At 45.3% G+C, this 15960-nt stretch overlaps 1 protein-coding gene across 1 annotated transcript; it reads right to left on the bottom strand.

Moving 5' to 3' along the window:
- Positions 1-258: 258 nt before the first annotated feature.
- On the bottom strand, positions 259-1335 carry LOC306782636 (uncharacterized protein; the record flags this gene model as incomplete). The annotated part of the gene is made up of 2 exons (XM_079276079.1): positions 259-313; positions 524-1335. 2 exons carry the CDS (start codon positions 1333-1335, stop codon positions 271-273), a joined length of 855 nt encoding a protein of 284 aa, XP_079132205.1. The 3' UTR covers positions 259-270.
- Positions 1336-15960: the final 14625 nt, after the last annotated feature.

The raw sequence follows: 15960 nt of genomic DNA, 5'->3' as shown, positions 1-15960 counted from the left end.
GAAGGCATAGGCGTCCTTAAGCCTCTGCAGGTCTTCCTGATCCACCACAGAAAAAGCTGCAGACAGGAACTGAGCAAAAGAGCTGTACAGGGCATGATGCTCTGACACACACTCACGGAGGAACCGCCTCATACAGTGGAATAAGTCCAGCTTGATGGTGATGTTTGCACTGAAGTGGGATCTTGATGCACAGGTGTTCAGCAGGTTACCAGAAGTGGCCCCGGCAACAATGGCATCAGTTGTTCGCCAAGAATCCAAGTTCAGTTGCTCTCATGCAAACGATTCAGCCACCTTAAATGCTGCACAGCAATCCCTGAAAGAACAAATATAGACAAAGTATAGCCGTGAATGTTAAAGCAGTCATATCAAGCACCATGTGTAGTCCAGTGTATACGGTCATCACAATAAAATCAATGCAAAAGGATTTTCTGTAATCAAACTGGAAATATGAAAAGCAATGTAAGTTGTGATTCTGAGCTGTTTGTGTCACCAATGTTGGTAAAAAGTACTGGTTATAATTTACCTGTCTACCCACTGGTATTGTGCCTTCTCTATGCCTGCAGTGCTGTAGCGCTGTGCTAGTCCCTCGTACATGGGCTTCAGGGACTTCTCCGTCTCCGCCTGCACCATCACCCATGAAAGGATCATCCAGTTCTCATTCATGACCGCATACGAGGACATGGTGCCGGATGAAAAGGTGACCTTCCTCGCAACTTTGCGTGTGTGGTCTGAGCGGAGAGCCTGTCCAAAGGTACCCTGCAGGAGTTGTTTGATGGCGCTCTCCTGGTGCTGGTACTCGTGCAGCACACAGTCAGTCAGGTAGTGAGCAGACACAGCGATCCCGTTCCAGCCAACTGGATCACCGTACTCTCCGAAGGGAGCCGGCTTGGTTTCCTGTCTGATGAACTGAGTGATGGTTCTTTGGTCGTACTTTCCTGCCTCAGCATCCATGATGTTTTGGCAGCTGAGGAGGTAGGCCAGGTGAGCACGTTCAAACGTCAGGTGCATCATCTCCATTATCTGCTTTGCCATGTCGGTGGGTGAGTTGCCTGTCTGCCTGAGCTCGTCCATGACTGATTTACAAATGGCCTTCTTGTAGGTCAGTACTGCTGGCAACAGGTTTGTGAACCTCTTTGGGAGTTTGTCCAGCCACACTGGGTTATCAGCGTACCACCTCTTCCTGCACACTTTGCAGCACAGTCTGGATGACAACAGGTAGTACTGTCCAGTGACACCGATAATCACATGAGGTCTACCAACACCTGCAGAGACAACTTGAGGCCGGGCACAACCTTCAATGCACGGCAGAGTGTAATTGTTCCTCAGTCTAGCCATCAAGTCATTCTCTGGCTTCCATATGAAGAAGGGATGGAGCTGAAAGTACTTTGGAGAAGGAAGATCAGAGATGCTGTCTATTAATTCTGGCTGGGGAGGGAGACGCCACAATGACACCATCTTCATGAGGTTGCGCACAGGAAAGCAGCCTGGCCAGAGACCCATGGATTCCAGCTCTGTCTTCATCCAGATCCTCTGCTGCTGTGAACAGGTCCACTGGCTGACTTCATGCTCGTAGCCAGGGAGCTGTGGAGGAGGACGGGTGGGGACAGCTAACGGCCTGGGTGATGGCTCACCTGGTCAGACAAGAATAAACGGAGCAAATGAGTACGATTTTGGGTGCGTCTTGATTTAATCTTTTGACATGAAAAACCTTATACTAACGTTGATCTCTCTGTGCGGTACAGTTGAGCGGGCTCTGCAGACGTCTCAGGAGAAATCAGGGGGGCCTCTGACACTATAGAGAATATTAAACATGTTGTCATTATTATTGACAGTAGGATGAAGCAAGGATGTAACATGACAGCTACACTGTAGTCTGTGAAACTCAGCAAGCTGGACACTGGACTGCTGCCTACCTATTGTCTCAATACAGTGCAGCAGCAACTGTATAGAATTAACAACAGTTTTGATGAACACTACATAAAGTATATTTTTAAGATGCAAATACAGGTCAAATAACACACACCAGGGACTGTGACAGTCGCCTCTGTTGAGGACGACCCGCTCCTTCTGGCAGCAGACACGCGAGCTCCTGAGGAACAGGCACTGGTCTCCTTACAGTTACAGCGGCGGCTGCAAGGAGAGAAGGATCACAAAACACAATCAACGGTTTATAACAGATATGAGCACAGTGAATATGACAGATGTGTTTAAATGTTGGATGTATTTACCATCTACTTGTGAACCCTTCAGATGAGTTGGTGCAGCCAGTGTAGCAGATGGTTCTACAATGGAAAACACCTTGTCAGTAATTTATATTTTGACAATATACAAACACAACTGTTAGTATCGTTACTTCACCTTTCTCAGCCGTATCCAATGACAGACTGTTTCTCACATTAATATATAAAGAATATACTTCATTCATACACGTGTGTTTGTCTTTCAATGGGTTAATATTCAGTGGCCAGTCATTGTGATGTAACCTAGGCAGGTGAAGCAACATGGCACACTTCAAACACATGCATTCAGGTGTTAGTAACACAGCAGTTTCAGACATGCATATTGTTTCTTTTTATCCATATAAGCAGTGGTGTATAGTAACGAAGTAGAAATACTTCGTTACTGTACTTAAGTAGTTTTTTTGGGTATCTGTACTTTACTTTACTACTTATATTTCTGTTGACTTTTACTTTTACTTCACTACATTTTGCAAAGAAAACTGATACTTTTACTCCGATACATTTCCCCTGAAACCTTCGTTACTCGCTACAAAATCAAATCTATCTTCAGAAAAAAATAAATCACGAAAGCAGCGTCGGGGACTGTGTTGGAACACAGACTGCAAGCAAGCAGGTTTGGTGAATCAGTGTTCCGAGCAGCAAGTTAAATCATTGGTTCGTCACGTTAATGCACAATTGCAAACAAGTGCTCTCAAAGCCGCGGTGTTTTGATTCCCTGAGGAAGGAGTGAGCTGAGGAAGTGTTGACAGTTGTGCAGCACTAGTTGGCTAACGTTAGCTATAGCTAACCACCACACCATCGGATTGACGGGAGCCGAGAGAGCGCAGCGTTAGCATTAGTGTTAGCATTAGCGTTAGCATTAGGGAAATCCTTCGCAGCTGTGTGCAAGCTGTGTGTGACGCTGAACACACCTCTACCTGCCTCAGCGGCCTGTGAAAGGCTATTTAGCATCGCAGGACGAGTCTTCAGCCCAAGAACAGCGAGACTGAATTCTCACAATTTTGAAAACCAACTTCTTTTGAAGATGAACAGAACATGTTTCAGTTTCAAGTAATGACTGGGTTGTTCCTTTCGGTGCTGCTTTAGTATTGATCATGTTTTGATATTTGAGTCATGTTGTGGATGATCAGATGGAGTTATGATGGTAGCAGTCGCCCAATTGCAGATTCAGCTTCAGCAAAACCTTTGTGTTCAAATCAGGCCCATAGGAGTTTACAAGGCAGGCGTCCTTTCTCTAAACACTGACCTGATGCATCAAGTGGATATGTTTTGCTGAACATAATATTATGCATTGGTCCTCTACATCCTCTAGTCTAATGAGCATACTTATAAACGCACTGTTACAACTCCTTCATAGTGTCATATTGCTTTTCGGAGAATTATGATGATAAGTTCATAGTAGATGCAAAAGTATACTTATGTACAATATATTATGTTGAACATTGTTGCTCCTGGATGGATCACAGCAACCCAATTATGTTCAACACAGCTCCATGTCCTTGGTCATGGTGCCACAGCACTTAAAAGAATAAACTTCATAATTCTCACAATTCTGACCCTTTGCTTTTTTATTAACAGCATTTACTTGTACTTTTACTTTCAATGAACAGGTTATGATGTTCATTTAATGTTCAGGTTATGATGTACATTTAATATCAGAAAATTACTTTTGATACTTAAGTACTTTTGTACTTAAGTACAATAAATATCAGATACTTTAAGACTTTTACTCAAGTAGTATTCTAAGAGGTGACTTTTTACTTTTACTTGAGTAGTTTTCCAGTAAGGTATCTTTACTTTTACTCAAGTATGGCTTTTGAGTACTTTATACACCACTGCATATAAGGAAACAAAGAGTGATACGTACCCTCATCATGACTGGTATCAATTCATAGTCACGAGGACAACAAGCAGAACACCTAAACATGAGACAGAACGGTTCAATGCTTCATGTGGGATAAGAAGTCATGGTCCCATGCTTGTCTGTTGATGGCAGAACGTTTTTGGTGAAAAACCTCTTTCTGTTCCCGGAGCCTGTTGTCTGGCTGTTTGATGATGCAGAAACAGCTGGTAAACAAACAAAAAACATATCATATACACTGAATAGAACACACGATTAACCGTTCAGCAAACCGGCTGAACTGTAACTGATTTTAAATCTTCAGGTGGTAGAAATGAAAGACATCAAATGTTTACTCTCAGCTCTGCACATGTGGCTTTGAAGGAGATACTCAGCATCCCTCTCTCCAGCTCTTCATCTTCATCCATCACTGAGATGCAAACAGACGAGAATTAGAACGTCATTAAATTAATATCTTCTTGCACTTCTTGTACATAAACATTATTTTAACAGTGATGGAGAAAGTCTACACATCTTGTACTTCAGTAAAAAAATAGGTATTAATACCACCACATGGTGTAAATACTCTTTAAGTGAAAGTCCTGCATTCAAATCTTACTTACTCAAAGTCTGACTTAAGTAAAAGTACAAAAAAGCATGTGTTCATCACTTTAATGACTTTATATACTGCTGGTAGTTTAATCTGTAATAACACATCATTTATTAGTTGAGTATATTTTGTCTGATATCCTGAATCTGCCAAGTAACTAACGTTAGTAACTAATGCTGTCAAACACACGTGGAGCAGTTAATGTACATAACTATGAACTACATGCATTAATGACGATACGTGACGTGATACAACGGAGACGTGCATGTTTATTTAACGTTAACGTGATTGACATGAACCACCGGGTCCGGTCACAGCTTGTTGTTCTTTTGTTACGTATCCGTAAAGTAACAGAGTATATCTTACGTTCACCATAACCTTAACCGGCCGCTGCTCAGCCTCTGTGTTCACTGACATGCGTAGTAAACGCGAACTCATTTTATTTGAATGCACGTTCGTGTTGACTTGTGATACTTTTGGTCACAAAAACGCATCAAAGTCGGACATGAATTAACCGGTATGAACCGTTAACGGCTCCAGATTACGTTACGTTGTAAGGTAACGAACTCATACAGAAGTCCGACTTCGACACAATATAACACAAAAAAAACACAACTAACTTTATCTTTGAAGCTTTCAAGTGAATGTCAGACAGCCCAGACTAATTGTCATGACATTTTAATTCATTGTTATTCATCTTAATGACTTACCGTTCAACGTAGTGTCCACCCAGCGAATAGCTCCGGAAAATGCGGGCTGTCGATGCTCTTTCCAGGCTCCGACTGACTGACAAACACCGGAGAAAATCTTTCTCTCGCAAAACGGCACCACAGCGCTGCTGCTGCTGGTGGCCAAAGATATATTACATCCGTACTGGTTTAGGACTACCATTGAAAATGAATGGGAAACGGTTGAGGGAGTTTTAGCTAAAGAATCCCTGGGTGCCGCGCGGAAGGGCCGGGTTCGATCCCCGGCTGTACTTGTATTTTACAATACGCAGCGGTTGTTTTGATGCATTAAAAGAAGCGCTGTTTGTTTTGTGTGTTGGTTAGGGAAAGAATTGTTTATTATTTGACTGTATTTGTTTGCTGAAAAAGCAGTTTGTCATTTGTGCGGTGGCCAAGAGGTCAGTCAGCACAGCAGTCAGTTTGCTGAGTTTGAGTATATAGAAATTGTTGATGAAATACGCTGATGTGAACGTAGTGTGACTGAAAGACTTTAAGGTTTAAAACGCCGAAAGAAGCACTCCGTCATTCTTTCGTACAACAGAATAAAGATCAGTGACCCCTGAACAGTAATGCTTGCTAACCATCAGATTAGGGCTGAAAATTGCCAACTTAGTATAATGGACTTGAGCTTTTGTCTATTCACACAGACACTTCGAAATAACTTATGACTATACTGTTTTCGTCCTCTTCACCATAAGTGTTAATAATAAAATATATCAGCATTTCACACACACACACGTCCCAGAGAAAAGCAAGGTTTTAAGACATGAGCCAGTTTGCATGAAACTGATCTGAGTTCAACCAGTCACCAGAAAACTTGGGAGAAGCGTTGGCTCCCTCTGCTGGTGCTTCATGATAAAAGAAAAACATTTGACATGAGTTTTGGCTTTTCTGAGGCTGCATCAGGAACTGCAACTTTGGACAGTGGACAGGAGCTTTGGCTCCATCTGGTGGACATTTGAGAATACTGAATTCAGACTTGTATTACATATTTGCAGAGCAAGACGTCATGGCATCAAAATTCAACAATTATCTGTGCAACTTGGAGAATGCAGTCCAGGATCAAAGCAGGATGAATGGAAGAAGCAAACTTTGGACAGTGGAACAACAAGCCTACAAAAGAATGATAAAAAGATGGAAAGACAAAGACATCTGGGATGGAGAACGGCTGAATTGCCCCCCTACAGAAGAGGAGGCCCAACAGATGAGCAAAGAAGTGATGAGACACTATGAAGAGAAGAAGAAAGACTGGCAGGACAGAAATCCTAGATATCTAAACATGGGAAAAAGAAAAGCAAGGAACCACGCGGCTGAAGAAAAAGGCGTTTGGCCTTACATCAAAAGGTGCTTCGACTATGACAACAAAAGGATGGGCAGGAAGCCGACTCCCACTGGACGACAACAGCAATGGACGGAGCAGGTGCTGGATGCTGAAGCAGCATGTTCACCACTAGAGGCCGCCAAACACAGCAGAGGCATGTTTCCGGCCCTAGCACCCTCACCCACTGCCCCTCCCCCATATAACAACAACCCATTCGCCCCAACCAACAAAGACAAGCATGAGCATGAACAAAGCCAACTGTACCCTGACCTGCCCCCTCCACCTCCAGACTATGTGCCCACAAACCCTTTCATACAGGCTCCAGTAAGACCAATATCAAGGGGGTTCCTGAAAGGCATCTTCGCAGTTGACGAAGGAGAGCTGCATATACCTGTCTCAGTAGAAGAAAAGGAGAGAAGAAAAAGGGCAAAGCAAGTCGAGAAGACAGTGGGGCACCTGATGACTCGATTAGACGCCCTAGCACTGCCAAACACACCTGGACCTGCAACTACACCCAGACCAACTGTCACAGCACACACCGGGCCACACGACGATGCTTTCGAATTGCCAGAAACACTTCAAACTCTGCACAGAGTGAGCAACTCAATCAGAGACCGTCAACTACAAAGACAAGAAGAAGACTCAGAATGCCAAATTCTAATCCTGGAACAACAACTGGAGGAGCTCGAACAGCAGGAAAAAGACCGTGCAGCAGCAGCATGCTCTGCGCCTTATATGGAGACTAGGGGCCATGCTATACCACAAACAAACCTGTGGGTTCCTGGTACAGAGAAAGAAGAAGAGGAGGACCTGATCGAACTAGCTGCACAGACAGCCAACGAACACGCATGGCCACAAACACATGAAGTACAGAGGCTAACGCTGCAGGGAGATTTCACAGGATATGCCACAGCCCCATCAACAACACGCAGTGGACAACAATATATGCCTGACCCACGTCAGATGCCCCTCAGAGCAGCTCCAACAGTTGCAGCCCCTCGCCAGATGGCATTTATTCCCTTCTCCTTCATGGACATGACAACACTGCTGGCCGCACTGCCTTCACTGACTTCAGGAGCAGAGCCATGGCTAGACGAGCTAGATAAATACACATCGACCTACGAACTGGCACTTGGTGACTACAGAGGCCTGCTGGCCAGAGCATCAGACCCACACACACTGCTAAAGCTTGAAGCCGCAGCAGGAACCACAAACGTGCCGGACCCCACACCCATAGGCGGTGTCAGGCAAGCACTACATCGGGCCATAAGGAGAGAGTACCCCACCCCTACAGATCACAGCCAAATGTCGACCTTCATGGCCAAGCCTGGGGAGGCTGCTGCAGATCTCCTAGCTCGTGCTGAGCAAGTATGGAGAACAACATTCAGAGAATCCCCAGATGCATCTCAGACATCATTGGCGCTCTGGAGGAGCATGGTGACCAAAGGGTTGCCTACAAAGGTAAGAGAGGCGATTGAAAACACCGTGGCCATCGCCTCCTTCCCTCAACCTGCATGGAGAGAACATGTACTGCACCACTATGACAAACACCGAGCTGCAGTAGAAGGATCAGATGTGGAGCTCAAGGCACTGCAAGTTGCACTGATGAAGAGACAGCTGGCAGACCTGGACTCGTCTCAAAAGACTGCAAAAGACAAGAAGAAACAGATGTCTCAACAGGAAACACAGGCAGAACAAGTGGTCCCTGTAATGATGGTGCAGCAACCATGGCAACAAAACCAACAAGGAGGACAAATAGGAGGTGCCCAAGGGGGTGGCCAAGGAGGAACTTACTACTGCTACAACTGTGGAAAACCAGGCCACTACGCACGTAACTGTCACATACGTGACCTGTCGCACCAACAAGGCCCAACACGTGGAAGAGGAGGAGGACCCAGAGGAAGAGGAAATTATCAGAGAGGAAGAGGAGGCTACCAGGATTCAAGAAGCCAGAATCAAGCTGGACAGGCATATCAGCCGCCACCAGCACACACTGAGTCATGGACGCCTAATGATCATAACTCTGGAGAACAGGTCAATCAGGCACTACAAGCTCAGTGGCAGAACAACTATCCTCCCTACTAGGACACCCCACAACCACCTGGCACCGGCATCATGAAATTTGGACTAGCAAGTGAGCCAACTCTCACCTGCACAATAAACGGACAGGAACACACATTTCTGGTGGACACAGGGGCAACATATTCCAGCCTCACGTCTCCACAAGTCCTGTCATCAAAATATGTGTCAGTGGTTGGGGTCTCAGGCGCGCCAGAACGCCAGTGGTGCACTACACCTCTTAATGTCCAAATTGGAAATCAACAATGGTCACACAGCTTCCTATCTGCTCCAAACTGCCCAGTAAATCTATTGGGCCGCGATCTGATGACAAAATTCGGTCTAACAATATGGCTAAACAACGAAGGTGTCCAGGTCTCACTGGACCCTCCCCCTGCAAGCACACTATCAATGCCTGTGCGAATACTATCAATGCCACAAACGTCCATTAATGTGGAATCATTGGATGAAGAAGTGTACTGGCTGAGATGTCTAGCCACAGGACCAAGCACACCAACAATTCAATTCTGGTTCAACATACACAGAGAACAAATTCAAAGACTGCATCCATATAAAACTCCTCTGCCATATGTGCACTGCACTATGAATGTCACTGACGATCCAGACTGTCCATATGCTGAAGATTGGGACAACAATATGGCACACCTAACTCCAATAATAGTATGTCATGATGTGTATTGTGGAAAAGAAGGTGTGGCTGCAGCGGTGCTATTGGATGATTATCAGACCACGTGGTATGGTCTCAGCAAAGAATCTGCTCCACATGTTACCCTAGCGGTTGGATTCGGACAAGAGGCCAGAGGACTCGGCCCTATGATAAAAAGAGCACATACTTTGTCATGGATACACACAGATACAGCAGGACTGCTGAAGGCAACAGAAGAAGATATGTGGCGCTGGGTCATCACTACCAAAGAACACACACTACCTGAGCATTTACCACTGCCACGCCATCATGGTAAACCATGCACTGACCATCCTGCAACTCAAGCTCTATTAGACGGCGTGCCTAAGAAGCTATGGACGACTGGCCCTTATGATGTTGGAAAATTGTCAACGGTCAAACCTGTGAAGGTGACGCTGCTGGATCCATTTGCACCTCCTATCTGGCATCCACAGTACAAACTAAAGCCAGAACAAATCGCAGGCATCGCCCCGACCATTGCAGGTCTGCTACAAGCTGGAGTGTTGGTGAAAACTCAATCACCATACAATACAGCTATATTGCCAGTGCAGAAGGCCGGAAACAACACAGGCTGGCGAATGGTACAAGATTTCCGACCAATCAATGATGCCACTATACCTGCTTCATATCCAGTTCCAGATCCACACATTGCCTTAACAAATCTCAGCCCACAGCATTCTTATTTCACAGTGATTGATCTTGCTAACACCTTCTTCAGCATCCCTCTGGACAACGACTCACAGTCACTGTTTGCATTCACATTCAACGACCAGCAATACACCTATTCTCGCCTACCACAAGGCTATCGTTGTTCTCCAGGTTTGTTCAACCATCATCTCAGACTACACTTGTCTGACATAGAGATGCCGGATGGTGTCGTCCTCATACAATATGTGGACGACCTCCTGATTGCTGCCCCATCTGCAGCTACCTGCCTGGAGGCAACTGAGACTCTGCTGCAGCTGTTAGCCTCAAAAGGCTACAAAGTTAAGAAAACCAAGGTCCAAACATGTAGGAGACAAGTCACATTCCTGGGTCGCACTCTCTCATCAAGCGGCCTGGCTGTCAGCACAGCCCACAGAGAAAGCATTCTCCATCATGACAGACCTATCACCGTGGGACATATGCTGTCATTCCTGGGTCTAACAGGCTACTCTCGCAGTCACATTCCTGACTACGCCGACCTCACCACCTGTCTCAGAAGCCTGCTTAAGGAACCAGGAACTAGAAACACCTCAGCACCACTTGTTTGGACGCAAGAAGCAGAAAAAGCGTTCACCACTCTCAAACAGACTCTGTCACAAGCATCAGCACTTCAAGCACCAGACTATACACTCCCTTTCCACCTAGATGTTTCTGAACAAAAAGGAGGGATGGTAAATGCAGTTTTGTATCAGAAAAAAGGGGGAGATAGAGATGTACTCATGTATCACTCATCAAAGCTGGACCCAGTTGAAGTTGGCCAATCCAGCTGTACAAGACACATGGCGGCAATTGCAAAGGCTATTGAGAAAACATCCCACATTGTCATGTGCCACCCTCTGAAGATCCACACACATCATGGTGTAGCTGCATTCCTCCTAAGCAAAGAATTCACGTTCGGAGCTGCAAGAAAATCGAAAATTCAAAAAGAATGCACAAGAGCACACATTGCCTATGAAACAGGAGGAATCAATATGGCGTCATCAATACAACAAGGAGACCAACCACACAGCTGCGAAGCAAGAGCAATCATTGAAAACAAGTTGAGGCCAGACTTAGGAAACACACCAATCCTAGGAGCAGAACTGTGGTTATACACGGACGGATGTTGCTACAAAGGAGATGAAGGAAACACAGCATCCTACGCTGTGGTGAGGCAATTCGAAAATCTAAAACACACAATAGTAGCATCAGGTATCCTACCTCAACCAGCATCTGCGCAGCTAGCAGAAGTCGAAGCGCTCATACAAGCCTTAATAATAGCAGAAGGAAAATCTGTAAACATCTTCACAGATTCTGCTTACGCACATGGAGCAGCTCACGTGGATGGGCCCATGTGGAGAAGAAGAGGATTCACGACATCAATGGACGCACCCATCAAACACAAGAAAGAAATCATGGCACTGGTGGAAGCTATGAGACTACCAAACAAAGTGGCAATCATGAAATGCAAAGGACATGATGGCAAAGCGAGAACCAGAATAAGTATGGGAAACGACATGGCAGATGAAGCGGCTAAAGAAGCAGGAGGATACAGACCAAAACAGATGGTTCTGAAAACAGCCATACAAGAGCCAGAAATCACTGAAGAAACACTGATTGACATACAGAAGAAGGCTGGACCATACGAATGGTCTGAATGGCAAAGAAGAGGAGCCACAAGAGGAGAAAATGGACTTTGGAGATCCCATAATGGCAGAGTGGTGGCACCAGCAGAACTGTGTGTCTCACTGATACCAGAGGCACATGGACCAACGCATGAAGGAAAGACAAGAACACTGCAAAGAATCCAAGTATTGTGGTGGCATCCACACATGGAAAGTATGGTGTCCCTCTTCTGTGACGAATGCACCACCTGTGGAGATCACAATGTCAAGAAACCGTACAAGACACCTATGGGCTCTTATCCTGTACCATCAGCCTGCTTCCAAGACATCAGCATAGACTTCACTGACATGGGACATGAAAACAGAGTACAAGGAAAAAGATACATTTTGGTAATGGTGGACAGATTCTCAAAGTGGGTGGAGGCAATCCCAACTAAACGAGAAGACGCACAGACAGTAATAAAGTGGCTGCAAACAGAACTGATACCTCGCTATGGTGTTCCTAGATGCATAAGGTCCGATAATGGTTCACATTTCAGTAATAAGCATTTGCAGGAAGTTGAAGCCAGACTAGGAATCAAACATAAGTTTGGATCAGTATATCATCCACAGTCACAAGGACTGGTAGAGAGGGCAAATCAGACGCTAAAATCAAAAATATCGAAGACATGTGCAGCATCAAAGCTGACATGGGTTGAAGCTTTACCATTAGCTCTAATGGCAATGAGGAGCGCACAAGGAAATGAGACGCATCTTTCACCACATGAGTTAATGACAGGGAGGCAAATGCCTGGGCCTCCAAGAGACGGTAGTCATATTCCTGCCTTAGATGTGCAGCAAGTTGAAATGAAGGCATATATGACTGCTTTAATCACTCTTACGGAGGCTCTCTCCAAACAGGTCCAGCGAACCAGTGCAGCTGACCAGGAGGAAATAAAAAATCTCATCCGAGTGGGTGACTGGGTCAGGGTCAAAGTTCATAAGAGAAAGTGGACTGACCCCAGGTGGACAGGGCCGTACGAAGTGAAGGAGGTTACTTCACACTCGGTCCAGGTCATAGGTAAATCAGGAGCGCCTCGGCACCACCTGTCACATTGTGCCCCAGCATCTGAGCGTTCCAGACCCTTAGCAGAGGTCCGAGGTAATCTGACACAAAATGCCGGTTTATCTGTTTGGGAGAACGGACATCCAGCCACTGGGGATTCATCCCCCAGTCACCTGGAAAGACATGGGTATAGGTAAAAGAACTGGGTGGATTCTAATGGGTTTGGGTGTGGCATTTGTGATATTCTTGACTTGGGGATTGAAAATGGGGGACAAAAAAGTAAACAAACCAATCAGCGGAAACTATGGCTGTCTGCCAGAGGCAGTGCAAAATCTGACAGGGTTTGAGAATCATCCAAGCTGCAATCTGACAACAAGCGGCAAGGATGTGAACATGCAAAATCTGACAAGGTTTGAGAGTCATCCAAGCTTCAATCTGACAACAAGCAGCGAGGATGTGAACAAAACTCAAAACGACCTCGAGAGAGGGAAGGTTAGGCAAAAAAGAGATGCCTCAGAACCGGCATACAAGCCACCACCAAAAGTGTGTCGTGCCTATCTGACCTTAAACTATACCAAGGGGAGCAAGACTGTTTTTACTTTTGATTTGTGTGATGTGATTAACTGTGGAAGACGACCAAAAGCATGGAGAGGTTATGCTGTGTACTTGTGTGCTGACAATGCCATAGTCAACAGATGTGAGAATTATGTGAACGTAGCAAACACGGCGTTTTGTTATTCCTGGGGCGCGGTAACAAAATACACAGGGCGGTGGAAGCCGAGAATGGGAGGGAAAAGTCCGAGAACGACCTTATGGGACAAAATAGAATTCCAGCGAGACTTTTCAGCAACAGCCAACCCCTTATCTCTGTCTCTAAACAACGTCACCAAAAGTAGCACAGGAAAAGACATAATATGGTTCGCCCTATTAGTTGACATCCCTGGCAAAGACCCGAGAGTAGGAATTCAGATAAACATAATTCCGCATAGACCACCGCCACCGCCGGACCCACCAATTGTCTTATCAGAAGACTTCTCTAAATGGACTCCCCAACAGGTGATCCAATTAGCTACAGGACAAGGAAACGACAATGTTTGGTTAAATTGGATTGTTGACAATGCTATAAAAAACAAAATGGGTGGCTGTGTAGCTTGTGCTGCAGCTAGACCAGCTATGTTCACCGAACCAGCACCACTATATCCTGAATCTGACCCAACAGGATACGCATGCATGACAAATATGACCAAAATGGCTACTCCACCAAATTGCGCGACTCTGGCATCCATATTTCCACCGATTGACAACCAAACTGCAGTAGGTTATTTCAAAGCTTACAAAGGACTAGGATCCAGATATGTCTGTTACCATTTCACCAACGATAGAGCTCAAACCAACCTAGGTAGTGTGCCAGAAGACTGGTGCAACATGACACGACCAGGCTCAGAGATAGGTTCTTGGGCTAGGGGAGGGCTATTCTACTACTGTGGGGGTCTGCGCTTATTCACTAACATACCAGCATCTACAATGGGAGTCTGTGCTATGGTGAGGCTAGCAATGCCACTTACCTTAGTGGGAGACAAAATAAAACAGGAGCAAAACAAAGTACAAAGCCTGACCCAACGCAGACGCAGACATATCTTAGCTAAAAGAGCAGCTGGAACTGAGTTCAGTCTGGACAAAGGTCCAACCTACATAGATGCAATCGGAGTGCCCAGAGGAGTGCCTAATGAATACAAACTGATAGACCAAATTGCAGCAGGCTTTGAGAGTATCGCAAGTATTATTCCATGGGTAACAGTGAATAAAAATGTTGATCGTATTAACTATGTGCATTACAATGTTCTTCGTTTGGCTAATCATACTAGGGATGCAATAGAGGGTCTGGCTGAGCAGCTGGCCCCAACTTCTTTGATTGCTGTACAAAACAGAATGGCTTTGGACATGTTGCTTGCTGAAAAAGGAGGTGTTTGCTCAATGTTTGGAGATCTGTGTTGCACTATCATCCCCAACAACACTGCGCCGGACGGTTCAGTCACAAAAGCACTGAATAGTCTGAGGGCACTGTCAAACGAAATGCAGGAAGCATCAGGTGTGAACAATCCATTTGGAGATTGGATGGAAAACATGTTTGGAAAATGGAAGCACCTGATCTTGTCAATAGCAGTGTCAGTGGGTGTGTTCATTGCAATACTGGTCTCATGTGGATGTTGTATAATACCCTGTATTCGTTCTTTGGTTGGCCGTCTTATCACCACTGCCCTCTCCAAGGAACCATCTCCACCCCCTCCTTATGGAGCTTACCCAGTATGGGAAGAGCAGAACAGCCTGGTAGGGTCAGGAGAGGCAGAGGCAGACACCAGCGTGTGAACAGGGCAGAAAGGTAAAGAAAGTGACGTCCTTCAGACGTCAAGAGAGGGATTTGTTGAGAAAATTAGCTTATATACAGCTTTAAGTAGCATTTAGCTTATATACAGCTTTAATCAGCAATTAGCCTATATAGAGCTCAATCAGCAGCTAGTTTATATGCAGCTTTAAGTAGCAACTAGCTTACATACAGTTTAACTAACAGCTAGTTTATATGCAGCTTTAAGTAGCAACTAGCTATATATACAGTCTAATTAATCACTAGCATATTTGTAGTTCTAATAACCATTAGCTTATGCAGCTCTATTAACCACTCATACTATACACACAGGGCAAGGGAGAAGGCCAGAGAGAAGTAGGGGAAAGGTTATTAATTTAACTGCGCACAAGGAACAGGCAGCCATCTTTAATAGATAAGAAAGACAGTTAGAGACAATGAGACAGAGACAACGCCCCAAGCTGAGCCCGGCTCTTCATACACACTCTTTCCCAGGTCTGCTTGCATCCAACACTTCACTCATACTGATGGAAACCAACGCCTACGAGGAGGGGCCAAGGTGGATGGACATCCACGGCTTCCACCCAGGCGTCATAACGTAAAAACGTGCCACGCCTGCATCTTTTGATTTTGACCAATGTGTAACAAGGGGTGGACCCCTATATTAAAGTTCACGCTGATGTGTTTAAGTGTGTCTAATGGTGGAACTTTGCAAGTGAAGCTATTAGTGTCCCGTGCACG

The sequence above is a fragment of the Melanostigma gelatinosum genome (genome assembly GCF_949748355.1).
Source record: "Melanostigma gelatinosum genome assembly, chromosome: 9".
NCBI classification, from domain to species: Eukaryota; Metazoa; Chordata; class Actinopteri; order Perciformes; family Zoarcidae; genus Melanostigma; species Melanostigma gelatinosum.
Note: the sequence above shows the minus strand (reverse complement) of the source record. Positions and strands in the feature narration are given on the sequence as shown.